This window comes from Mustela lutreola, chromosome 3 (genome assembly GCF_030435805.1).
Source record: "Mustela lutreola isolate mMusLut2 chromosome 3, mMusLut2.pri, whole genome shotgun sequence".
NCBI classification, from domain to species: domain Eukaryota; kingdom Metazoa; phylum Chordata; class Mammalia; order Carnivora; family Mustelidae; genus Mustela; species Mustela lutreola.
The window spans coordinates 208698593-208724501 of record NC_081292.1 but is presented as its reverse complement, the minus strand read 5'-3'; the positions used below and the strand labels follow the sequence as shown (position 1 = coordinate 208724501).

General features: G+C 44.6%; 1 protein-coding gene across 1 annotated transcript in view; it reads left to right on the top strand.

Annotated features, from left to right (window-relative positions):
- ANKAR (ankyrin and armadillo repeat containing) overlaps nt 1-25909 on the top strand; it is a 63850-nt gene that overhangs the window by 11043 nt on the left and 26898 nt on the right. Inside the window, exons 6-11 of the mRNA XM_059168626.1 lie at nt 2325-2505; nt 4418-4637; nt 12435-12636; nt 14932-15140; nt 18237-18341; nt 21845-22086. Of these exons, the coding sequence (XP_059024609.1) occupies nt 2325-2505; nt 4418-4637; nt 12435-12636; nt 14932-15140; nt 18237-18341; nt 21845-22086 (1159 nt within the window). The remainder of the gene's footprint in view (nt 1-2324; nt 2506-4417; nt 4638-12434; nt 12637-14931; nt 15141-18236; nt 18342-21844; nt 22087-25909) is intronic.

Here is a 25909-nt window from a genome sequence, read left to right as displayed (position 1 = left end):
GACGCCATTGCGTGAGCGATGCAGTTTCTCCTGGTTGTGGGTCCGCGTCACCTCTGGGCCAGGCTGCTGCTCACGCGTGCTGAAAAGCAGCATCAGCTGTGAGACGTGTTGAGGCCCATCTACTGAAGTAAGGAGAATTTCTCTCCTAATTTTCTTGGTTTCGAGGAAGTGCTGCCTTGAGCCCCTAATAATTTGGTGCAGAAACATCTTTTTTTGGTCATTTTGCTTATAGTCATTCTTTTCTGTGCTGGAGAGGTCATTCTGTGTTGGCGCTGGACCAGAGAGTAATCGGAATGAATGATTGAAAGCAGGCCACCTTATCTCCCCTCTTTGCTTTTAAGGGCCTTGTTATTGGACTGAACTCGCGTGGGTTGATATTCTCTTTCCTCGGCGTGGTTGATCTCCTAGGACCCCCAGGTCCCTTAAGAAAATAGGATCAGTTCCACTAGCCTTCCAGGCACACCTGAAACATTTCAGTCCTAGACTGTTTTGGTTCAGGTTGGGTTCTCCTGCCATACCAGAATCAAAACGTAGGGACCACAGTCAGATACTCAGGACTCGGCCACCCATAAAAGTACAAGAATTCATGAATTATTAAGGTGACGATGACCAGAGCAAAAAGATTAATTTATACCAGTACTAAAACATCTTATTTTACCGGCATGGAGAGCAGACTAGCCTTGTGACACTGCTGTGGGTATTAGGAAGCAGGTAGCAGTGGAATATCAGGGAAATGTGGTGCTGGAAACTCCTCAGAAGCTGGGTGCCGGTTTCCAGGGAAGAGTATGAATGGGGTCATTGTATGAGGCTCCATCGTAGCGGTGACGGCACAGAAGGTCTCAGTAAGAACAGTGGTTTGTCACTCTGCAGGGCCTGGACGAGGGCTCCCTTGTGGCGCTGGCCTTGTGGGCTTTCTGTGCTTCCAAGGTCATCTTTTTTTGGGCCAGTGCAGGCTGTGGATCCACCCTTGGGCGGGGAGGGAGGGTCACGAAATCCTGTGGTAGAGACCGTCTCAGGGCACAGCCACCTTCACCCCCTCTTTCTTCTCCAGTTTCTAGGGTAGGATAGGCCCCTGCTGATTCTCAAGGCTTGATTTGTATTGGATAAGTAAATTGAATTTCTAGAAGAAATCAACCCACATTCCCCTGGTGTGTATTAAATGTATAAGTCTGTTGCATTGCCTCGGCAGTGATCGAAGAGTCCAGCAGTGAGTACGGGGGCCCCAGGGGTAATCAGCAACTCCTGACCCCATAACGGTTTACCACAGCTAGAGCCGGCTCTGGGGAACCATAGAAAGAAGAGGTGTAGGCACTGGGACTCTATGGTGTGCTACTGGGCCACTCAGAGACCAAAGGATATCTTCAGTGTGATCCCCTATGACTACATCTATGGAAGCAGGCATCTGGGACCTGGCATATCTCTCTGTGGTGTCTACTCTTAGCAGCGTATGTGACACCGAAGGAAGGTGAGCTACTTTCTTCTAGAAATTTAGTTTAGTCATCCACTGTAAATCAAGCACCCGGGTGTCACTCATACAGCTCCTTAAGGCTCTAGAAGCCATCGTTACTGTGGTGTGAAAGCCTTCAGATCCGGGCAAGATTCAGAGCGCCTGTCCCCGATTCCGGAGGCTGGAGTCCAGGGAGTCAGGCCAGCCCTCCATCATGAAGGCGGCACCTCCGCAAGCCAGGGCCCACGGGCAAGATGAAAAGTCCCACTCCCGGACCAGCACTGTATTTGCAGGATGTGGGTGAGGACAGCCTTAGTTTGTATTTGTGGTCTAGTGTCCTCGTCGGAGGAGAGCGTGGTGGGTGGGAAGAATGACAACCTCAGACAAATGTGACTAGGTCCTCAAGTATGCCCCAAGCCTGCAGAAGTCTGCTGTGTTCAGGAAGCTGGGATGGAAGTGGAGGTCCAGGAAGAGAGGACATTCGCCTCCAGCTAGTGCATAACATAGTATTTCCCTAAGACCTTCCTTTTCAATCAAGTACAATTTAAACTACAGTTCTAGGGGCGCCTGAGTGGCTCAGGGTTTAGCCTCTGCCTTTGGCTCCGGTCATGATCTCGGGGTCCTGGGATCGAGCCCCACATCTGGCTTTCTGCTCGGCAGGGAGCCTGCTTCCTCCTCTCTCTGCCTGCCTCTCTGCTTACTTGTGATCTCTGTGTGTCAAATAAATAAATAAAATCTTAAAAAAATAAAAAATAAAGTAAACTACAGTTTTATATTTAATTATTATAGAAAAAATATGGTTTAGTCAGCATAGAAAAAAAGTAGCAAATTAGTTAAAAGTCAGAAAGATTTATCTTTTTTCTTCATGTTTTTATAGCTACTATGTGATCTGTTTTGAACTTGAAGCTTTCTATCATCAACTATATAAGACAAAATGGTGGGGAGCCATAAATGAAGTCGTGAACAGTCTGAAACCAAAAAGGCTTCCCCTAACAGATGCCCAATTACATGAACAATTTAAGAAAAAATTTGGCTTCAAAAAAGCTATGAAATGCAAGGTATTTCAGTAATTCTGACATAATTTAGTGTACATAATATGTTATAGATAAGTGTATGTCTCAAATTTCTATCTTAGGGATAAATATTAGGTTAAATAAAGTTTTCGATGTGAAATAAAAACTCCACATTTCAGCAGCTTAGAAGCTATATAATTTTGGATTATAAATCTCTGGTAGGGTTACAAAGTAATCTGTTAATGAACCGCATCGTGGCCCATCTTCATAAAGGCTCGTGCGCACTGACTGCTGCTTTTGTGTGCCCGGCGCTTCCTAAATCCTTTTAACAAACTTTCTCAAGGTACTCGGACATTGTTATCATTCCTGTTTTACATGTGAGAAATTTGACATGCAGCGAGTTAAGGATCTTTCCCAAATCGCACTAAATGGCAGAGTCAGGCTTCAGTCCTGGGACCCAAACTTGAGGAACAAACTTGTCATCCTGAATGAGATTTCTGTACCTGTTTCAACAGGCCTTGAAGGACGGCTTCTGGAACTAGAAGTGGTGAGCTCACCCACTTTAATGGATCCACTGGCCTTTATTTACCATGTATTTGTCTCAATGTCCATAAATTTAAAATTTTAATGAGCTCTTTTTAAAAATTTTTTATTTATTTTTTTCATTTCTTTTCATTGTTCCAGAATTTGTTGTTTATGCACCACACCCAGTGCTCCATGCAATCCGTGCCCTCCTTAAGACCCACCACCTGGTACCCCAACCCCTGGTACTCCACCCCCCTCCCCTCCAAAACCCTCAGTTTCTTTCTCAGAATCCACAGTCTCTCATGGTTCACCTCCCCTTCCAATTTCCCTCAACTCCCTTCTCCTCTCCATCTCCCCATGTCCTCCATGCTATTCCTTATGCTCCACAAGTAAGCAAAACCATATGATAATGACTCTCTCTGCTTGACTTATTTCACTCAGCATCATCTCTTCCAGTCCCGTCCATGTTGCTACAAAAGTTGGGTATTCGTCCTTTCTGATGGAGGCATAATACTCCATAGTGTATATGGACCACATCTTCCTTATCCATTCGTCCGTTGAAGGGCATCTTGGTTCTTTCCACAGTTTGATGACTGTGGCCATTGCTGCTATGAACATTGGGGTACAGATGGCCCTTCTTTTCACGACATCTGTATCTTTGGGGTAAATACCCAGGAGTTCAATTGCAGGGTCATAGGGTAGCTTTATATTCTTAAAGAATCGCCACACTGTTTCCCAAAGTGGCTGCACCAACTTGCATTCCCATCAACAGTGTAAGAGGGTTCCCCTTTCTCCACATCCTCTCCAACACACGTTGCTTCCTATCTTGTTAATCCTGGCCATTCTCACTGGAGTAATGTGATATCTCAATGTGGTTTTGATTTGAATCTTAATTTTAAAATATTAAGTAGTCAATATGTCTCAAAGAAGAGTGTCCTGTTTTTACATCTCTATTTTGAGACCTAGAGCAAAGACAAATTTTATTTCTGTAGCTGTATGTTTCTAGTTTCTAGGTTTCTAAATTAGATTGTTATTAAATCAAAAGAACCCAGTGATCTCCCTTTGTTTAAGTATTTCAGAAAGAAAATTGTCTATCCTGTTTTAATTGTCTTCAAAGAAAATTCTACAACTTCTCCCTAAAAAGTAGTGGAGAAAAAAAAAAAAAAAAACTTCCCAAAAATATTTTTTAAATTTCTCAGTGTTTTTTATAGTTCTAATAATTTTAATCATTGTTCAGTGAGACATGGATCTTGTGAAAATTCTACCCTAACTGGGTACCAATCCTGTGATAATATTAATATATATTTATTATGTTATATATTAACATTGTATCTATTGTAAGTATGTTAGTATGTTTATTCTTTTTTTTTCCTTAAGCTACACTTGAGGTATATTTTGAAAAAATTTACTCTGACCCTCTTAATAATTTTAGAGCATCCCATTTGGGATGAAGTCTGCTGTCGAAAGAGGATTGTCTGCTGTTTTCCATACATTTAGCCGTAAAACCTCAAGCTTGACCATCAACATTTCAGACGAATCAGGTTATGCCATTTTCCATCATGCCGCCCTGCACAACCGAGTGGCCATCATATGTCAGCTGCACAATGCGAACTTCAACGTCAACCAGAGACGCTTTATTATGTTTAGCCAAGGTACCATGAAGTTTCTACATTTGAAACTGGTTTTCTTTGACTTTCTGCCCTGATTCAGAATGAAGAATGCATGTTGACGTTGGTGCAAGATTAAAGTTTGGCTTTGAGACCCAGAGCAAAGCTGAGGTTTCGTTTCCCTTATTTCAGAAGGGGTCCTTCTAGTTTTCTAAGTGTATCCCTTATTGCTGTCCTGTATAGTATCGTTTATTGGTTTATTGTGTCTCCCTCACTTGACCATAAGCTCCTCACAGGCAGTGATTTGGTTTACTTTGTTTGCCATGTTATTCGAGTGCCCAGAAGAAAGCCTCAGAAGTGGATGCCGGGTGAGTGCCTGGTTGGACGGATGCAGGGTAGCAATGGTAATCACTGGGATGATTAATATACAGTGATGTACTGTAGCAATTCAGAGAAAAGGTAGATAAATGGAGAACCCAGCAGGACATCCATTTCTTATCCTCAAGTTCTCAACCAGGGAACAGTTTCTTCATGATACATAAAAAATTATAATGAATAACAAAAAAAATCATCCATAATAACAATTTTTTAGATTAATGGGCCCCTTAAGGCTAACTTAGTTTTGACTTTAAAAAGCCATTTTTCCTGAGTATTAGATATGCATACCTATATATGTATTTGTTGGAATAAATTTAACCAGTATAAAAATGATAATGTTGAAAATGAAGGTAGAAGTCCTCCATAACTGAAGAGGGCATTAGAGATAAAATATCAGAAACAGCTGATACCACAATATTGGCAGTAAGAAGCGATGATTTTATATTTTAACCAGCTATCTTAAAAAGTTTTGTTGAATTTTCACGCGCCAAAACAAAATGTTCCACTTTAATCCTGCTGACTACTAATTAATTCTGTAATTAAAATGTTTTGAAATTAGGATACTTCTCTAGATTAAAACAGAGCAGACATTCAGTTAAATTTAAATTCAGTGAATACTCTGTTCTTTAAAGATATGTTATATTTTATGTTATATTTTAAGCCTTTTTTGGTGTGAAAAAAAATCTTTTGTAAATTGAAGTCTCTCCTTTGTGTTGTGACTACTTGAATGTCCAGTTGCTAAGAATTGGTCGCATTTTGAAGTATGGAAAATGTGTGCCTCTACCTGCAATGTCTGCGCATTATGACTTTGCCACACAGAACAGCCCGAAGTGTCAGTTTTGACCAGACGCTTGAGAGGCAGCGCCCCAGGTCTGCTCTGCCATGATGGCAGGGGCGGCCACCATGCCCAGATGGCTTGACCAAAGCTTGAACTCGGTCCTGTTTGACGTAATCCTGCTTTTGGTGTCCAAACATGGGCATTTTGTTCCTATTCATATGAGTTTATTTTGACTAATTTAGGCAACTGCTGCATATTAATAATCATACTTCTGTGTGTATTCCCCTTTAAAACAGAGTCATCAAAAATGGACATGAAAAAAGAAAGAAATGGTAAGACATAAATGAAATAGTTGGTGTGTTTGAAAAAGTTATTGCATATATTAAAACTCTCCTTATAGAATATAATCTCCAAAATGTTCTGTCCCCAGAGCATGTCACGTGATGATGTTGTGTCTCTGTTTTGAAGTGTGCACTGTATTTTCTAGCCGTGGCCATTTATTCACATTCCTCTTAAGTCTTGGGGATTTTTTCTTTTTTCTTTTTTCCCACTGTGGGATTTGCAGTTACCTCCCCTTATTTGCACAAAATCAGACCCCTTGAACTTGGAGAATCAGAATTTTAAAGGCCGTGTCTTCTGTATCTGTTTCTACAAGACTGTGCCTTCATTCTCTGCGTAGAGGCATTCGGGGAGGGTCCGTTGTTTCGGGCTCTCGTCGTCTTTGGGGGACCTGTGACAGCCACCTGCAGCTTGGCTTGTCGCCAGAACACGGGAGACTGGACAGGAAGGTCTGCGACGTGGCATGATCTAGCCGTTCTTCCAGCTCAGGAGTTTAACATCTGTTTTTAATTCCAGTGTAACTCAGTACAGTTTACCTTAGCGTCGGTGTGTGACGCGTGATTCAGCGATCTGTCCAGCACTCGGTGCGCTGTCCCCTGGGCCTGCTTCACCCTCCCCTGCCCTCCTCCCCTCTGGGAACCACCAGTTTGTCCTGAATGTTTGAGTCTGTTTTTTGTCTCTTTTTTATTTGTTTATTTGTTTTGCTTCTTAAATTCTACATGGGAGTGCAGCATTTGTGTTTCTCTGGTCACTTATGTCACTTGGCATTACATCTGGATCCAGCCATGCTGGAGCGAATGTTACGATGTCCTTCCTTTATGGCTGGATAATATTCCACAATACACACACGCACCACACATTTACCCACTCACCTGTCGACGGACACTTGGGCTGCTTCCACATTTTGGCTATTCTAAATAATGCTGCCATGAACATAGAGGTTCATGTATCCTTTTGAATTATTGTTTTTTAGTTCTTTGGGCAAATACCCAGTAGGGCGATAACTATATCATATGGTAATTCTATTTTTAAATTTTTGAGGATCGTGTCCACACTGTTTTCCACAGTGGCTGTACCAGTCTGCATTCCCGCCCACAGTGCATGAGGGCTCCTTTTTCTCCACCTCCTCACCAACACTCATAGTTTCTAGTGCTTTTTAGTCATTCTGACAGGTGTGAGGTGGTCTCTCATTGTGGTTTTGATCCGCATGTCCTGATGACGAGTGACATTGAGCATCTTTTCATGTGTCCGTTGGCCACCTGGATGTCTTCTTTAGAGAAACGCTATTCACATCTTCTGCCCATTTTAAAATTGGATTGTTTGTTGCCTGAGTGTAGAGTTTTATATGCTCTTTATATATTTTGGATACCAACCCCTTATCAGATGTATTACTTCTAAATATCTTCTCCTGTTCAGTAGGTCGCCTTTAGTTTTATTGATTGTTTCCTTCGCTGTGCAGAAGCTTGCTATCGTGATGTAGTCCCAATAGTTTATTGTTGCTTTTGTTTCTTTGGACTCAGGAGACATATCTAGAAACCTGCTGTTATGGCTGATGTCAGAGACATTACTGCCCATTCTCTCTCCTATGATTTTTATGGTTTCAGGTCTCACATTTATGTCCTTAATCCATTTTGAGTTTATTTTGGTGTGTGGTGTAAGAGAATGGGCCAGTTTCATTCTTCAGCATGTGGCGGTCCGATCTTCCCAACACCATTTGTTCAAGAGACTGTCACATTGCATCTTCTTGCCAAGGAGAGTTTACTTTTATTTTTTTAAAGGTTTTATTTATTTGTTTGACAGAGAGAGACCCAGTGAGAGAGAGGGAACACAAACAGCAGGGAGCAGGAGAGGGACAAGCAGGCTCCCCACTGAGCAGGGAGCTGGATGAGGGGGCTCGATCCCAGGACCCTGGGGTCATGACCTGAGTCGAAGGCAGAGGCTTAACAGCTGAGCCAACCAGGTGCCCCAGAGAGTTTATTTTTAAAGAAACCATTTACAAAGACCTGAATCTAGTAGGGGGAAGGCAGTGGTTCATCAAACCAGCCGTGTTCTGTCAGTGGAGGAATGTAGCTAGCCCGAGATGATCTTGGACACGGAACGTGCGCTGACCTCATTCCCCTCCCTCTGCAGTGTCCTGTCGGCAGTCCCCACTGGCAGACACTGACAGAAAGCCAAAAGGACAGGGATTGCGAATTGTGCAGCGCGGGCAGTAAGGGGAGGTGGGGCGGGGGGGGGGGGGGCGCTGCAAGGAGCTCCTCTGACCCACCCATACTGTAGGCGTTTGCAGCTGAGTAACAATAGTGTGCTTCCTGCATTTTGCCTTCTTTGTTCATTTCCTAAGGTTCATTTATCCCGGCCGTCTATGATATTGTCCCTCTGGTGTGTCTCCCTCACTTCAATAAGCTTCATAAGGGCAAAGATTTGGTTCACTTTGCCGTGATACTCCGGTGGCCAGAAGAAAGCCTGGCCCTAGTAAGTGATTACGAACTAGCTGTGAAGTAGACGCACGAAAGGATGGGTGCGGGCGGCGTCAGACCATCACCGGCAGGTTCACAGAGTCCCGTGATACAGATATTCAGAAAAAAGACATAAATATGCCTTTCAGGTCCCAGGGGAGCATCTATTCCCCAGACCAGGATTCCCAACCAGGGAATACATCAGCCCCTTCAGAACTTCAAATACCTCAATTGTATTTGTATTTGCATTGTATCCCCTTCAAATACATCAGCCCCTCCAGAACTTCCCTAATTCTGGCGTGTCGCAGGTCCGTGTTTTCTGTTGACCTTGAGCGCAGGATAGTTCCTTGCTGTGCGGGGCCTTCCTGTGCACTCTAGGATGTTTAGTATGAAACACTGAACTCTTCCTCTGAAACCAATAATGTGCTGTTAATTAATTGAATTTAAATTTTAAAATGTTAGGGGAAAAAAAGAATATTTAGTATTGCTCCTGGCTTCTAACCTCTAAATACCGGCAGCAATGCCCACCCTCGCGGTGACAAATGAAATGTCATCAGACATACAGACGTTGGGGGAGAGCACTTTACCCCAGGATGCTGGGATAGACCTTCAAGCACAGGGGAATCGTCCAGGGACCTTGCTGAAATGCTGATTCTGATTCTGAGGGCCTGGGTGGGTGCCAAGATTCAGCATTTCTAGGAAGCACACTTTAAAGTCACGCAAGGGACTTTAAAATCTCTCTCTCTCTCTTTTTTTTTTTTTTTTTTTTTTTTTTTTTTTTGCCTTTGGAGGAAGGTAGAAAAGAGGGAGAGGCGGGTAGGAGGCTTGTGTGGTTTTTTAAAAAAAACCTTCAGGTCACTGTGATATGTTGCCACTGCCGAGAGCAGCTAACAGCCTTTGGCTGACTGAAATGAGCAACCATGTTCTCTAGTCCCCTGATTAGGTCTCAGTCTTGGGGAGCCTGGGCTCCTGGACTGTGAACTTGACCTGTCAGTCCCCGCCCCCACCTTAGGTACGTCAGGGGGGCTGGAGAGGGGCTGCGGTTGGGTATTTTCCTTCCCCAGGGCAGGTTAGGCTCCGATAAAATTCAGTAGGTTTGGCTCAGAAAACACCGTTTCTCCCCAGGGCAAGCCTTGTTAAGAGAAATGGAGTGGTCTGGCCTGTCTCCAAATGGTCCCTTTTCCCTGCTCCCCACCCCCAAGCACGAGGGGATCTTTCTCTGATACCCACCCTGAGGACTTGGTCAAACGCCTGGAGTTAAAACTCCCTGAAGCATGGGGACCCCCTGAGACGGGGTCGCCCTGGAGTTTTTAACTCCCCAGCTTACCACGATGGGCGTGCGGCAGGTTGTCCACTACAGTGCAGATTTTCCTTCTGGTACCAAAACCTGGTTCAGCCGCCGCTGCTCAAAAAGCCTGTGCCCTGGAGATGAGCTTTGACTGGAAAGGAATATATAAGCTTTACTCAGGAGGCTGGCCACCTGGAGAGAAGGCGGACTCTTGTCCAAAGGCCAACTCCAAGGTTTTTCTTGGCCCAAGAAGGATTTTGAGGGAGTTTCAGGCCGTAAACCGTCAATCAGCTGCAGCGGTCTGTCGCATTTGTGTAACTACAGGCAGACTCCGTGGTGTCAGTTTTAGACGTTATCACAGTGCAAGGCAGTTGTGCAAAGGGGTCTGGTTCCTAGTGCCAAGGGTTGTGCAGGAGGGTCCGGTCTCTGTTTTGTGTTGTGTAAAAGGTTTCTGTTCTTTCTGGGAAAGGACATGTGATCCACAGGTAGACAAAGAAAGGCTCATCGATCAAACGACGAGGGGTGATCGCTAAAACTGAAAGACTGCCAGGATGGCCGGAGGGGCCGAGGCGGCTGCACTGCTCTAGCCTGGGTGCGGTGGAGGTTTGCTTTCAGCCCGTTATGCTTGTCCGTATCAGCCTCTCTATATCCCATCTCTGGGGGCAGCATTTGTGCCAAGATCTCACCTTTCTGTCATATCTAAGAAGAGTTTTTGATCTCCGAGTTTGTTTGATTTTCTACTTGCTTAGGACGGAGTGGTGACGGAAGTGTCCCCCATGCCTGGCCAGCCTGGAAGACCAAGCCGTGATTTTAGATCGATAAGTCAGGTCAGATATTACAGAGGATCGAAGGCTACGGCATAAGCTTCGACGAGTAAGGCAGACTGGAGGCCACTGGAAGTGTCTGAGTTGGGAGAAAACCAGTGCTTCCCTGAGGAATTACCACTCAGACTGAGAAGTAGGAGTTCGCTGGACCTGGTCAGGAAAGCGTTGTTTGGGAGAAGGAGGCTGTCAGACAGTAGGACTAGACCAAATCAGCGAAATCAGGGAGCCTTGAAGTGGAAGAGGCACTGTCCGTCAGCGCGCTGCGGCCACAGGCGCCAGGAGCACCTTCCTGGGCCAGCTGGGCCACGGGGCTGGCCACCCTGTGTTTGAGGAGCTGCGAGAAGGCCCAGATGAAGGGAGCAAGTTGTGTGTGTCCTGGGTGTTTTGGAGGGAGGGGACAGCTCACGGTTTAGGCTGAACTGCAGCCAGTGGATCCGTTTCTCTACCGTCATCAGGTGGCCTGGAGAAGCCCCTGGAAGGAAGATCAGATTTCTATTTTGAAATAACGGGTTCTGAAGGGCAGGAACGATGTGGGTAGGGTGTAGGCGTGCCGGGTGGGGCGGCGGTGGCGGAAAACGTGGTCGTAGAGAGACTTAGCCTTGGTGGTGGACTAGTTGTGGGGATGAGATGACATGGAGATACCCAGGAGTCTTCCAGAACAGGCTGGTTGGGGATTCCTTCACTGATTTAGGGATCAGGTGTGGAGGGAAAAAAATTTGACTCAGAGCATGTGAAGTTTGAGGTAGAGACACCCAGTGAGATGTTGGAGATAAAGATGTAGAGCCTGGTGGAAAAACAAACAAACAAACAAACAGATCTAGGGACATAATCCTAGGAATCATCAACTTTTCATGGTAAATGAAGTCACTGCAAAGCTAAAAAGGCCCAAGAAGGAGCCTGAAGGCTCACAGAGGCGTCGGAACAATGAGAACGTCCTGGAGGAGACTGTGGAGGAGTAACCAGAGGGAGAGAAACGGGGGGTGATGATGTCACAAAAGCCAAGGAGAAAAAAGCTATTTTAGAGAGGAAGAACCTTACTGCTGAGAAGTAGACAAGAACTGAAAACCACCCACTGGATTTTGTGGCATAGAGGGCTTTTGTCAGCCTATTTTTCCTTCAATTTCAAAGGATCTTGCTTCCTACTACAAAGCAGTTAAATGAAATGAAAAATAACTTAAACAAGAAACAATTTATTTGGTCACAAGACTATTTTATACATTGACTTAATTTTTCAAACAAGAAACAACTTATTTGATCACAAGGCTATTGTAAACATGGACTTAATTTTTCAAATATTTAATATTTTCAATGTTATTTATTCTTAATTTATGAAGAAGGATGGATTTTTAATGGTCAGACATTCTGAGTGAAAGAAATATAGAATTGCCTAAATTAATCCTGATAGTGCTTTTCTTGGGGCTTTTGTATCACAGTACTAAGTTCTGTGGACGGCTATCAAAAAGACATCTTTTAGTTAATTATTTAAATTATTTATTTTTAAAGATTGTATTTATTTATTGGAGAGGGAGAGAGAACAAGGGCAGGAGAGGGCGAAGCAGACTCCCTGCTGAGCAAGGAGCCAGATGCTGAGACCATGACCAGAGCAGGGAGAGGGAGAAGCAGACTCCTCGCGGAGCAAGGAGCCGGATGCTGAGACCATGACCTGAGTTGAAAGCTGAAGCTTAACCCACTGAGCCACCCAAGGGCCCCCAAAAGGTATATTTTTTTGGATAGACATGTTAGAAATTGATCACTTAAGTAACTGTCCATCCATTTTAGGTCCAACGCCTCTACACCTGGCAGCGCAGGCTTGCTCGTTGGAGACAACCATCTGTCTACTCTGTTTCAAAGCTGATTACACGCTTTCTGAGAAAAGAGGCTGGATGCCCATTCACTTTGCTGCTTTCTATGACAATATTGGCATCCTCATTGCCCTTTATAGGAAGGATCCTAGTTTGCTGGAGGCAGAGGCAACAGCTGAGTAAGTTATTAAGCATTTGCAAAAATATAAATTTCTGCTTTTTTGACTTGCCCCAAACACTAACAGTAAAGGAATGGTTGGTATCATTGACGTGAACGGTGTAAGGCTTACTCTGTTCTTCTCTGTATCTTCTTCGCCTACCACTTACCTGTAGAATGTATAAAGGCAGAACTTCTACTAGCCTACCGCATGCCATCTCAGTGGTGTGGCTCTACAGACTAGTTTATCAAGTTCACTACTTAGCACTCTGGAAGAAGCCCGAGACTGGGAAGGAGAAATGTGCTCTACCTTGGAGCCTAACCAACCAGGGGGCAGCTCAGTGCTCTAGACCAGTGTGGAGAGGCCTCAGGTCACAGGAGGAACATCCAGTGGTATTCGGAAAAGAAACACATTAGAAAGAAAATAACTTTGGGGGCACCTGGTGGCTCAGTTGGCAAAATGTGTGGCTCTGGATCTCAGGTGTAAGTTTGAGTTCCAGGTAGGAGACAGAGATTCCTCAAAAATAAAAGCTTCTAAAAACAATTTTTTTTTAAAAGAAGAAAGTAACTTTGAAATAGGGAAACATCCCAAACACAGTTTCACAGATTAGCTTCTATTTCACAATTTCTATTTCACAATTCTATTTCATAATTTCGCAGAGGACCAACCTTTATGATGGAGGTAAACCTTCTCCTGAAGGTACATTCTTGGTAGTAATTGAAAGACAGGCTCTCATTTGGAATCTGAACAGGATTTAGGCATTGTTTCATTAGATATTTCTGGGTCTTCATACAACCTGACCATTATTATTCAGTGAAGAAATTAATTCTTCCTCTAGGTTGAGGCAGAGATGTGTATAGAGAGAGCTTTCAGGACACCAGGATCTCTTGCTAATAGATTCTCTAACTAATAGATTCTGGAAAGAGCCATGGAATGTAGAGACCCCAGTCGGCTCTGACTCTGTCATATTGTGACAATGTGTCTGAGCAGAAGGGGGTTTGGGGATAAAGACTGTGGATTGCAAAAAGCCAGTTGCAAATCAGAGGTAGAAGGAAGACGCTATCTGTGAGCATAAGGAAAAGGAAAGGCTTCATAGAGAGGACAGTTCCCGACGTCGGGATCTCTGCGCAGCTGACGTAGAGCACACCAGCCAGGGGGGCGTGACTGCGGAACATGCATGAAGGCAGGACAAAGAACGAGAGGTCAGCGCACCGACGGTCGTTAGCCTGACCTTCAAGTCAAGTTGGTGAGGCCGTTCATGAGCTAGTATCCCGGAGAAGGACCCTGCAGGGCAGGGGGAAGGCCAATATGGAACTGAAAAGAGAAATTTAATTTATTTGATAGCATATTTTTTCATATGAGGAAACTCAGAGTGATGCTGTTAAAATAGAAGTAGTCTTTGCTCCTACTACCGACTAGGATAAAGAAAGCAAGAGAACAGTCTTGTTAAGTACAAAAGGGAGAAAGTGAAGAGATACATGTGTACTCATAAAGACAAGAGTTTCCCCAAGGCCCAAGGAAAAAGGGAAGGGGGGTGTCTAGGGCCAACTGGACAGAGGTGAAAGTTCAAAGACAGAAAGCAAGATAAGCGGGGCCTCATGAAGAGAGGAAATCCAGGGTATAAGGGTAAAGTAATAACATTTGAGGCATGTGACATGGTGACAAGAGAATGAGAGGGGAACACGTGTCAAGACCAAGCACCTTATTCACCCCGACACTAACACTGTGAGCTGAATGTTGTTCCCCTCTTTCTCGACAGATGAAAATATAACCCAGTTCGCTTCAGATCACATTGTAGTCAGCAGATCTGATGGTTCAGATAAGGTTCAAGATGCAGTGACAAAAGTCTGCCAAAACATTGTAGTTCAGACAAGGTGACCGTGTAGGTTGCTTCTTCCCATGTGGTTTCCGTGTCCTCATACAAGACGGACTCCTGCTTTCATCGTTATGCCTATGTTTCAGCCATGAAGGGAAAAAGAAATGAAAAGTGATAGCACATTCTTTTCTCCTCAGGGAGTTGCCCCTGTAACTTCTACAGCGTCACACTGGCCAAACGTGGGCATGTGTCCCAGCTTTCCGTAAAGGAAGCTGGGACACGTCACATCGTAGCCTTGTGCCCAACCCAAAGATCCTCACGATCTAAAAAGTAGACCGTGCGATTTTGAGAAACTCTGTTGGTTTCTGCCACAAGAAGGAAGCTGGGATTTGAGAACCGGACAAAATGGGTTGGAGCATTACCTGAGCCTCAGTTTCCTCATTTGTAAAATGTGCTGATAATACTTGTGCTTACTTATTGTGATATGTCCTGATTTTTAGGAATCAGTGCACTCCCCTGCTACTCGCTGCCACCTCGGGAGCACTGGACACTATTCAGTACCTATTTTCTCTCGGTGCTAATTGGAGAAAAACAGACATCAAAGGAAACAACATAATTCATTTATCAGTGCTAACTTTTCACACAGAAGTTCTCAAACATATAATAGAGTTAAATATTCCTGAACTCCCAGTTTGGAAAACTCTCGTAGGTGAGTATACAACACATAATTGCTTTATAAACAAATGTTTTGATTATCACTCAGCTTAGTCATTGATGCTTACTCTGAAGTAGAGCAAATAAAATAATACGTGCATCATATTTTACAGTTAAAAATCGTAAAATAAACATTTTTTAGTTACAACCAGAAATAAAAATAATACTGAGCTTTATTTTGTATGTACAAAAGTAGTTTTATTTCCAAAATCAAAGAGTCATGACCCAGACTGTATCTTATACAATTATATTGATTTTTATTTTCCAACGTTCTCCAAAGTCCGTCTATCTTGTTCTCCATCAAAAAAGTAAATTAAAAAACAACAACCACCAAACAAGGAAAGAAGAAGGAAATTAAAGTTCAAGTGAAAAAGATTCCTTCCAGTTTATTTCTTTTAATTTAAAAGACAGATTCAGCAACATTTTTCCTCATATATTGATAAATGTGTGAAAATTTTTGCTGGAGATTTTTTTCCAAATCTGGGTTCAGAGTAGCCAGAAATCTTATAAAGGTAAGGGCTACTAGGGCAATTGAATGCACATGCCTAATCTGACTGTCTCCCAAGACCCCGCTAAGTGACACGAGCTCACAGAAGAACGTCGGCCACAGCAGGAGACACACACTCAGGAGGCGGCGGGGACGGATGCCGCAGCCACAGAATATTGGGAACAGCGAGATGCGGCCTTAGCAGGCTGGAGAAGTCATCCCGAGCTAACGTGGGGAAGCTGAGGACTTCTCAGCCCTCCACCGTGAATCTCCTGGGGCTCTAGGACCCACAGTGCCCGTCGGGAATGTTCTCTGCTGAGGCTAGCCGGAAGAGACCTAGATATACTACCGTAGGGACTCTCAACAAACAGGAAACTGGGAGTCTGACCCAAGAGAAAAGCAAGGGGATCTCAAAGACGGCGGCAAAGGGAGGCCCCAGAATGGACTCTGTGCTCCGGCCAAAGGGAAAACGTGGGAGACACTCCCAGTAGGTACAAAGAACCCTGCGGAGATGAAATCACGTAAGGAAATCATTACCTCCAGGAAAGATAAAAGTAAGAAAGGAGCCCAAACAGTAGTACTTTGCAATGCTTACCTGTGAATAATATCGTTCAGGCGTGAGAACGTAAGTCTGGAATATTAATTTAGCTGAATACTATAACCATGGGGAAGGGAGACAGGAAATGGCCCTGCAGTGCTGGAAGAGCTGCTCATTCGCCGTAACATGGAGTCGACCGAGGATGTCTCAGATGGATACGGCGCCGGGACACCCGGGGGGCCCAGTCAGTTAAGTGTCTGCCTTTGGCTCGGGTCATGATCCCAGGGTCCTGGGATCCAGTCCTGCATCGGGCTCCCTGCTCAGTGGGGAGCCTGCTTCCCCCTCTGCCTCCGCTCCCCCCGCCTATTCTCTCTCTCTCTCACACAAAGAAAGAAAATCTTTTTAAAAAATTAAAATAAGATAAAATTGATACAGGAAAAATAAATGTATTTAGAAATATGGAGATATGTAAGTCACAGAAGGTATAGAGGAGTCCAAAGTGGTTAAATCTGGAGAGATGAACTCAGAAAAATGGAGAGGGTGAGTCAGGGAACCACTATATTTTGTTATGGGCCTTTCAGTAATATTGAACTCTGAATCATTTTACTAAAATAAAACTAAAACAAGAATGAAGCCAATTGGGGAATGTGAACTGATGGCTTTCCCAACAACTGATTTTAGGATGGGGTAAGATATATTTAGGATTTTCAATTCCATTCCACTGACTCAAGAAGTTTGAATAATTAGTTTCAAAAGCACTCAATACCTGATTTTGGAGATTACTGGGTACTGGGAACACATTCCAATTGCATCAGCCACGAGATACTGGAGAGGTTCCAATGCTTATTTGCATGTGTATGTGTCATCATATCCCAGGCTTCTTAGGAGGAACTCAGAAGACCATCCTGTTACTTTTAAGAGAATAACTCATTTGAAATACCTCAATAGTTGGAGGAACCAGCCCCTGACAGGAAGAGCCTAATGGCACAAAAAATTCCCAACAGCCACTCCTTCCTGCAGCCATTGTTGGGAAGTGCGGATACTGACCTGAACACAGCAATGACCGGAGAGAGTGTGGCTATCGCCTCTTTGAGCCCTGGAGTAGGTCTCCTTGCTCACACAGCGCACTTCCACGACGAGGAAAGGAAGCATTAGTCACAGTTTATTGGACATCTCCAGGGTTAGCTCCTGCGGAGCAGCTGAATGTTAAGAGATCCGAATTTTGAGTGATCTAGCAAAGGCAGGATTAGACCAGATTTGCTATTACAAGGGGTTGGGAAAAGAGAGACCAGGAAAGGATACTTCCATAAGGTTTTTTTTTTTTCTTGTACCGTAGATGTTGTTTAGAAGCATATATATTTATTTGCATTATCTCCTGTCTAGAGTATAAGTTACTTAAGATTTTTTGAAATGTCTTCTTTATCCTCAGGCGATGTACAAAACTTCGTATATGATCTAATGGGTATTAAATTTTTATTGACAATAACGTGGCTTACTTTGCCATCCTTGAAACTTACACTCAAAATTTTTTCTAAAGATTCATTTGTTTTAGAGAAAGAGGGCGCATGCAAGTGGGGGGAGGGGCAGAGGGAGAGAATCCCGAGCAGACCCCCCACCGAGCATGGAGCATCGCGGGGCTCAGAGTCGCCACCCCTGAGATCATGACCTGAGTCGAAACCAAGAGGCAGGCACTTAAGGGACTGAGCCACCCAGGTGCCCCCACACTCAAATTTTGTTCAGCAACGGATGTCAGGCACGAGAAACGTGCACTGATTTCCCAGTGTATCTGAACCTCATGACCCACCAAGCTAAGTCATTCAGACCAAAGATAAAAAATTTCAGAATTTGTGGTGCTAACTCTACAGATTATAAAACCTTAAAGACGGTGGGCATTTGCTGTCCGTTCAGCACCACATCGAAGGCCGTGCACAGAGGGAATTTAACGAACAGCATTTGGTGGTGATAGTGGTGATCTCCACGCACAGCTTCACTTGGCCTGTACAAAGCAGATCAGTCATTCCTACTTGTAAAATTCTAACGTGTGTTTCCTGTTGAACACTTGCCAGAAATGTTGCAGTGTGAAAGCTATAAACGACGGATGATGGCTGTGATGTCCTTGGAAGTAATTTGCTTAGCAAATGATGGATACTGGAAATCCATTTTGGATGCAGGTGATGTAAAGTCTCTTAACTGTCTTTTGCTTACGGTATTTTATGTGGGGCTATAATTTTGTTCAGTCACTTTAAAATCTATTTTTTAAGCTTTTATTTCTTTATTTGAGAGGCAGACAGAGCAAGAGAGTGAGTGAGAGAACAAAAGCAGGGAGAGCTGCAGAGGGAAAGAGAAAAGCAGCCCTCCCACCACGGCCCCTCCCTCCCCCCCCCCCCCCCGAAGCCCAGTGCAGGGCTCAGGTCCAGGGATCCTGACCTGAGCTGAAGGCAGATGCTTAACTGACTGAGCCACCCAGGTGCCCCTTAAAATCTATTTTTAATTGTAGAGGAAACTTTTTAATTGATTTTAAGTTTCCATTTTTCTTTTTTCTAAGATCACTTCCTTTACCCGACAAATATATATAGATATAAATATTTTTATATATTAATTTATAAATATTATATAACGATATATTTTTAAAATTTGAACGTAGTTGACACACAATGTCATATTAGTTTCAGATGTACAATTAGTGATTCAACAACTCTATACATATATTATGCTATGTTCCCCATAAGTGTAGCTACCCTCTGTCCCCATGCAATTTTTTTCTAATTCTTATTTAAATTCTGTTTAGTTAACATACAGTGCAGTATTGGTTTCAGGAGTAGAGTTCATGATTCATCACTTCCATACAACACCCGCTGCTCATCACAGCAAGCGCCCTCCTTAACGCCCATCCCCCGTCCAGCCCATCCCCCACCCGCCTCCCCCCATCACCCCTCCGTTTGTTCTTTATCATTAAGAGTTTCTTGGGGCACCTGGGTGGCTCAGTGGGTTAAGTCTCTGCCTTCGGCTCAGGTCATGATCTCGGGGTCCTGGGATCGAGCCCCGCATCGGGCTCTCTGCTCAGCGGGGAGCCTGCTTCCTCCCTCTCTCTCTGCCTGCCTCTCTGCTGACTTGTGATCTCTCTCTGTCAAATAAATAAATAAAATCTTTAAAAAAAAAAAGTCTCTTATGACTGATTTCCCTCTCTCCTTTTTTTCTTTTCCCCTTCCTGTGTGTTCATCTGTGTCTGTTTTGTTTCTTAAATTCCACATAGGAGTGAAGTCATATGATAATTGTCTTTCTCGGATTGACGTATCTCACTCAGCATAACACACTCTAGCGCCATCCGTGTCCTCGCAAACGGCGAGACTGCATTCTTTTGACGGCTGAGCAACTTACACGCTGCACATACACTCCCCACATCTTTATCCATTCATCAGTCATGGGACATTTGGGCTTTTTCCATTATTTGGTTATTGTTGACAGTGCTGCTATAAACATCTTCTTTGTATATTCAATGATTGGTATTTTATAGGCATGCAGCCCTTTGAATCTGTGTTTTTGTATCCTCTGGATAAATACTTAGTAGTGCAATTGTGGGACCACTGGGTGGTTCCACATGTAACGTTCTGAGACAACTCCACACGGTTTTCCAGAGTTGCTGTCCCCAGCCTGCATTCCCACCAACAGTACCAGAGGTTCCCCTTGCTCCGCATCTTCGCCAACACCCGTTGTTGCTTGTGTTGTTAATGTGAGTCATTCTGACAGGTGTGAGGTGGTATTTCATTGTAGTTTTGATTTGCATTTCCCTGATGATGAGTGATGGGGAGCATCTGGTGTCTGTTGGCCATCTGGATGTCTTCTTTGGAAAAATGTCTATCCTTGTCTTCTCCATGCAACACTATGACAGTACCATTGAGTATATTCGCTACACTGTCCCTTTTATTCCTATGGTTTATTCATCCCGTATGGAAGCTTGTATCTCCCGTTCCCTTTTACCTATTTTTTTTTTACCCACTCCCCCCACCTCCCTCTGCTCTGGCAACCATCAGTTTGTTCTTTGTATTGAGAGGTCTGAGTCTGCTTTTTGTTTGTTTATTCATTTATTTTGGTTTTTTTTTTTATATTTCACATATAAGTGACATATAGAATTTGTCTTTCTCTGATAACTTTGTATTTTATTTTCACATGAAAATTGGACATGATCAAAAAACTTTCTAAATTCCACTTCTCTAAAAATTTATAAACTCAAAAATGTTATTAAATTACTTCCTATTCTACCTTTTATATGTACTTTCACTTAGAAATTATTCCTTGGGGCGCCTGGGTGGCTCAGTGGGTTGGGCCGCTGCCTTCGGCTCGGGTCATGATCTCGGGGTCCTGGGATCGAGCCCCACATCGGGTTCTCTGCTCAGCAGGGAGCCTGCTTCCCTCTCCCTCTCTCTCTCTCTCTCTCTCTCTGCCTGCCTCTCTGCCTCTCTGTCTACTTGTGATCTACTTGTGATCTCTCTCTGTGAAATAAATAAATAAAATCTTTAAAAAAAAAAAAAGAAATTATTCCTATGCTGTATTTACGCAATTTATTTTTAAAATTAAAAATAGTGGGTTTTTTGTGATGAGCACTGTGTATTGTATGGAAGGTTGAATCACTCGCTGCCTTGTATGCCTGAAACGAATACTACACTGTATGTTAACTCACTGGAATTCAAATAAAAACTTTAAAAAATAGCCATTCTTGTCCTGGGTTTGTAAGTAGACCTGCATTTAGAATTTAGGCTAATTTCTTGCCCTCTCTAACCCTAATTTCCTCGTTATTCAAATGATTCCTACCTCACGAGGTTGTTTTGAGAATACAACATTCTGAAATGATGGTATGTTCTATTTGCACTGTCCAGGATAGTATCCACAGCTCTGATGTGGATATTGGACACATATGAAATGCTCTATAAATATTTGTTGAATGAATAAAGGAATGAATAAAAAATACAGGTAGTACCCAAAAACCAACCTTTAGTGTTCCTAGAAACATGTACACAAAGGTCTGTGTCCGAAAAGGGAACCATAGATAAGTGTTTCATTTCAGGTCGATAAATAAATAAAAGGCTAGTTATACCCGTTATATTTTCTGGCATTTCCAGTGTGCTCTAGGGGGTGTTCTGTGAGATCTTTCACACGGAACTGATACATAACCATCAGGTGAAGCCAGAGTTTTTATTTTTCACCATAGCTGGTGATCTCCATCCTTGAACCAATAGTTACTCATGAAGCTAAAGTTGTTTTTTTTTTTTACTAAATTCAACACTTGTTTTCAGTTGTTTGCAAAAAAAAAAAAAAAAAAGGTAATAAAATGTTCAAACAATTGCACAAATACGTCACAAAAATTGGATGAAATACCAAAACTGAACTCTGTCATATGCTCAAAGAATTTATCCTTCCATCATGTTCAGCCAGAAGTCCGCGGTTGCAAGGCTTGGAGGGGCCTCCGTGCAACGTGGGCTCGTGGGCTGTGCCTAGCCCGCGCGCGCGGAGAGCTGCCCGAGTCGTAGAGAAGCCAGAAGAGTACACATACCGTTTCAAGTAATTTTATAAAGATTTCATAGGATGACTTGCTGATTGCTTAAATGGCACTGGCCATAACCACCCTAACTACGACCGCTTACAAGCAGCTCACAGTTTTCTCGACCCCTCACTGCAGGCACCGTTCCTGCCTTGGTCAGCCTGCTGCGCGGCCCGCGAGTAGGACTGCAGTGCAAGACGGCCGGGCTGCTCAGTAACATCTCCACGCACGCCGGCGTGGTGCGCGCGCTCGTGGCGGCCGGCGGCGTCCCGGCCCTGATCCACCTGCTGGCGAGCGACGAGCCCGCGCTGCACTCCCGCTGCGCCCTGGTCCTGTACGACGCCGCCCGGCTCGGCGACAAGGACGTCATTGCCAGACACGTGCGTTTCCTCGCAGGGCCTCGCTGCGCCGGACGGGCCCTCGAGGGGAGCTGGGCGGGTCCACGTCACGCGCCCGGGGGTCTCCGGGGGACGGGCTCGGGCCGGAGGACGGCGGCGGGACCCGACCTGCCCCGGCCCGCGTGAGCCAGAAGCCGCGGCGGCCCTGAGCTCCGGCCGGGCGGGCCGGTCCCGCCGCCGCTTCCCCGCACGGAGCCCGCACCCGCACCCGCACCCGCACCCGCGCCCACGCCCGCACCCGCGCTCGTGCCCGCACCCGCACCCGCACCCGCGCCCGCGCCCGCACCCGCACCCGTGCCCGCACCCGCGCTCGCGCCCGCACCCGCGCTCGTGCCCGCACCCGCGCCCGCACCCGCGCCCGCACCCGCGCTCGTGCCCGCACCCGCGCCCGCACCCGTGCCGGTACCCGCACCCGCGTCCGTACGCCGGGTCCGCCTCGCGCCGGAAGAACCTGCAGCTTCAGAACCGCGCCCCGTGGGCAGCGGCCGGCCCGAGCGCTCTTTGCGGGGCGGGGGACCGCGTCTCACCGACATCACGTGTGAGGCTGTCCCCGGCGGTGACACGGGGGCGGCCGCGACCTCCTCAGCGCCGGGGAGTCCTGTGTCCGCGAGATTCCCGGAGACACGCGGCCGCGCGGCTCTGGCTGGACGCGGTGGCCCGACGGTGCGCCGGGAAGTCCCCTCTCGTGACCGCGGCGCCTCCGACCCGCAGTGTGTCCCCAAGTAAAGCCACCTCAGTGTCTGCTCCTGTCCACGGAAGGTCCTCGTGGCCTTCGTCCGGCGACGCTTCCTCCCGTGGACGGAGCTGTTCGCGACAACAGGTGCCGTTTGGTCAGCGTTGTACCCCGGCCTCGGTTCTGTCGGGTCCGGAGTAGTCCGTGATCTCGGTTTCCTCTGTGTTCTCGGGAGTAATTCGGCGTCGCCCACCCGCTCTAACTCTTGGAGTCATTTCCTTTGGGTTGGTTGGTTATCATTTGGAAAATGTATTAGAAATAGGGGTGCCCTGGGCCCACCTCTAGAGTTAATCTTTATGTAGAACTCCGAAATCTCCACTTAATCTGACAATTAGCCAGTTAGGATACGTGTGTCCTCCTATACAGTACAGCTAAGTTTTGCTTTGTCATTCACTTTTTTTGAGTATGGCTCATTTACATTGATTGACATGACGTTTAATCTTAGTCCTGTCATTTTGTTAATTTTATTTTTTAATCTTCTACTAGATGGTCAGTGTTTTCTTTCTCTTTTTATCTTTAAAGTCCAGGACTGACACATCAATAGTAGTTACTTGTTTTTCCCGGGATCTGCTATAACTTCTCAACACGTCTCTTCATCTTTTATTTTTGGAATGTTTTCCTAATTCGTATGTTTAATTATTTTTTTTTTCCTGTAGTAGTCTTAGTCCATACAAACGAGTACTTTTTGTGGGTTTCTTAGATGGCAAATTTTATTCTAGATGGTGGGTGACAGCAGTGAGTGAAACAGACCGAACTCCAGTGTCATGGAGCTTGTAGCTGGGAGTAGCGAGACAATAAACAACGCAGATAAACCAAATATATAGTACGTTAGGTGAGCAGAAGTGGTAAGGAGGAAAGTAAAGCAGGGAAGTGGGAAGGGGCAGTTGGCAATTGAGGACAGACCTCAAGGAGGTGGGGGAGCGTGCCATCCTTTTCCGTCCAGAAGAGAACTCTAGGCCGAGGAGACAGTGCACAGTTAACGGAAGGCAGGATGTGCCTGGAATGTTCAAGGAACAGCGGGAAAGCGAAGGTAGCAGAGGGAAGGGAAAAGGGAGATGCTCAGCTGGGCGGTGGTGCACCGTCACGTGAGGCTGTGCGGACAACTGTGAGACACCTTAGCTTCTGTGCTGAGTATGTTAAGTCACTGAGCTGTTTTGTTCTGGGAAGTTCCATGGAGAGATTTACATCACTTTACCTTCTGTTCTGAAATAGGCAGGCAAGGGTGGGTGTTGCGAGACTGATTTAAAAACTGTAATGGTAATCCAGATGACAGGTCGGTAATCCAGATGACAGGTCGGTAATCCAGATGAGAGGTCGGTAATCCAGATGACATGTAATGATGTCTTAGGCCAGAACAATAATTGTGGAAATGATGAGAAGTGATCACATTCTGTGTTACATTTTGAAAGTTGAGTCACCAGTATGTGTTGGAAAGTTGAAAGATCTTGAGGGACCTCAAAGAGACTAAGAAAGAATGGCCAGCGAGGTAGGAGGAAGCCTGAGGAATCTATTGTCCTATCAGCCAAGTGAAGAAGGTGTTTCAAAGAGGAAAAAATAATCAATCCTGTCAAAGCTATCGTAAGGTGAAAGTCAAATACTGACCACTGAATTCATTGATCTGAATTAAAGGACCACCTGTCTGTGCAAACACCAATTATTTGTGTATTGTATCACCTGTTCCTGTCTCGTGTAGCTGTCTGTATTCTGTATTCTGTATTCTGTCGTTGTCACTTTGGTTCTCATCCTTGTCCACTCTTCAGTTTATTTCATTTTTCTTTATTTCTCAATCCTTTCATGTCACTTGCTATGTTTTTCAGCATCGATTTATTTTTGTGTTGATTACAATTTGGTTTTTATATTTCTCCACATCTTTCCTGAGCTTTTTCAGCTCTCATTTCTTCTCCCCATCTCAAAAAAAAAAATCTTTCTTGAGCTCTGATGTCTCTCCTGTGCATTACTGTTTCAGAGAAGCGATTGCCTCATTAACTTTTTTCGTTGCCAATAATATACCACTTTTGGTCACAGTTTCATCTATTTTGTGACAATATTTTTCAATGAGCATTCTTCATCTGTCATAAGTTTTTCTATTTTTTTCTTAAATATATTTAGACAGACGCTGTTCTAGTTCCTTTATGATCATTACTCGTCTTTGAGGTAAGTTCTTTCTGGTCTGGCTATTTGCAGGAAGTATATGTGGGAAAGAACATATATGAAGTGAATTATGAATTATGAATTATGCCACGGAGCTGTGTGCGTGGATCCTTTCTGCTTTCCTTTTCCTTGAGCCAGCAGAGACTGGTGCATAGTACTTCACAATGTAGAGTCCGTTCCCTCCACAATGCGGAGTCCGTCTCTTCCGTTGTACCCACCGCCAGATTACTTCTTCCGAACATGTCTTGTCAGTATGATTCGATGCTAATCTTTGCTTCCCTTAAATTTTGAAATTTTTTGCTCCATAGACCCAGGAAAGAGCCTGCCACCATCCTGCATACCCATTCTTGTTGTTTCAGACCGAGAATTGTGTGTTTCTTTTTCTGCCCCTCAAGGTAGAGGCAACTTGTTAGGAAAACTGTGCTCTGCTAACATTTCCTGTGGACAGTGGCCATGGGCTATCTCGCTCCTCTCTTCTGGTAACTCAGACCTACTGTTTGCGACTCAACATTGTAGATGTCTCCTGCTTTTATTGAAAATGAGATTACATTTCTGTTGATCTTAATACTTTTGAATTATTTCTGTTAATAGAGGGAAATGCCATCTTTATTCCATTTAAAATTAGGAAATTATATTCACATTTTAAAATATTTTGTGTTGCACAAATATAATCACCAATTTCCAGTACAATGTCTGCAATGGTGAATATTTCCAAATTGGCAGTGTATTCAATTAATCTTAATCAGTTGCTTTACTTTTTAGAGATTTATTAAGTGTTACAGTGAACTTTACTTCGGTGTAGAGGAGGCTACTTTATGCTCAAAATTATATTAACTGTCATTTAATGTGACATACCAGTAGACATATTTGTTTGTGGGCATTCTCTCCTACATAAACAGATATTTATAGTGAGAGAGATTA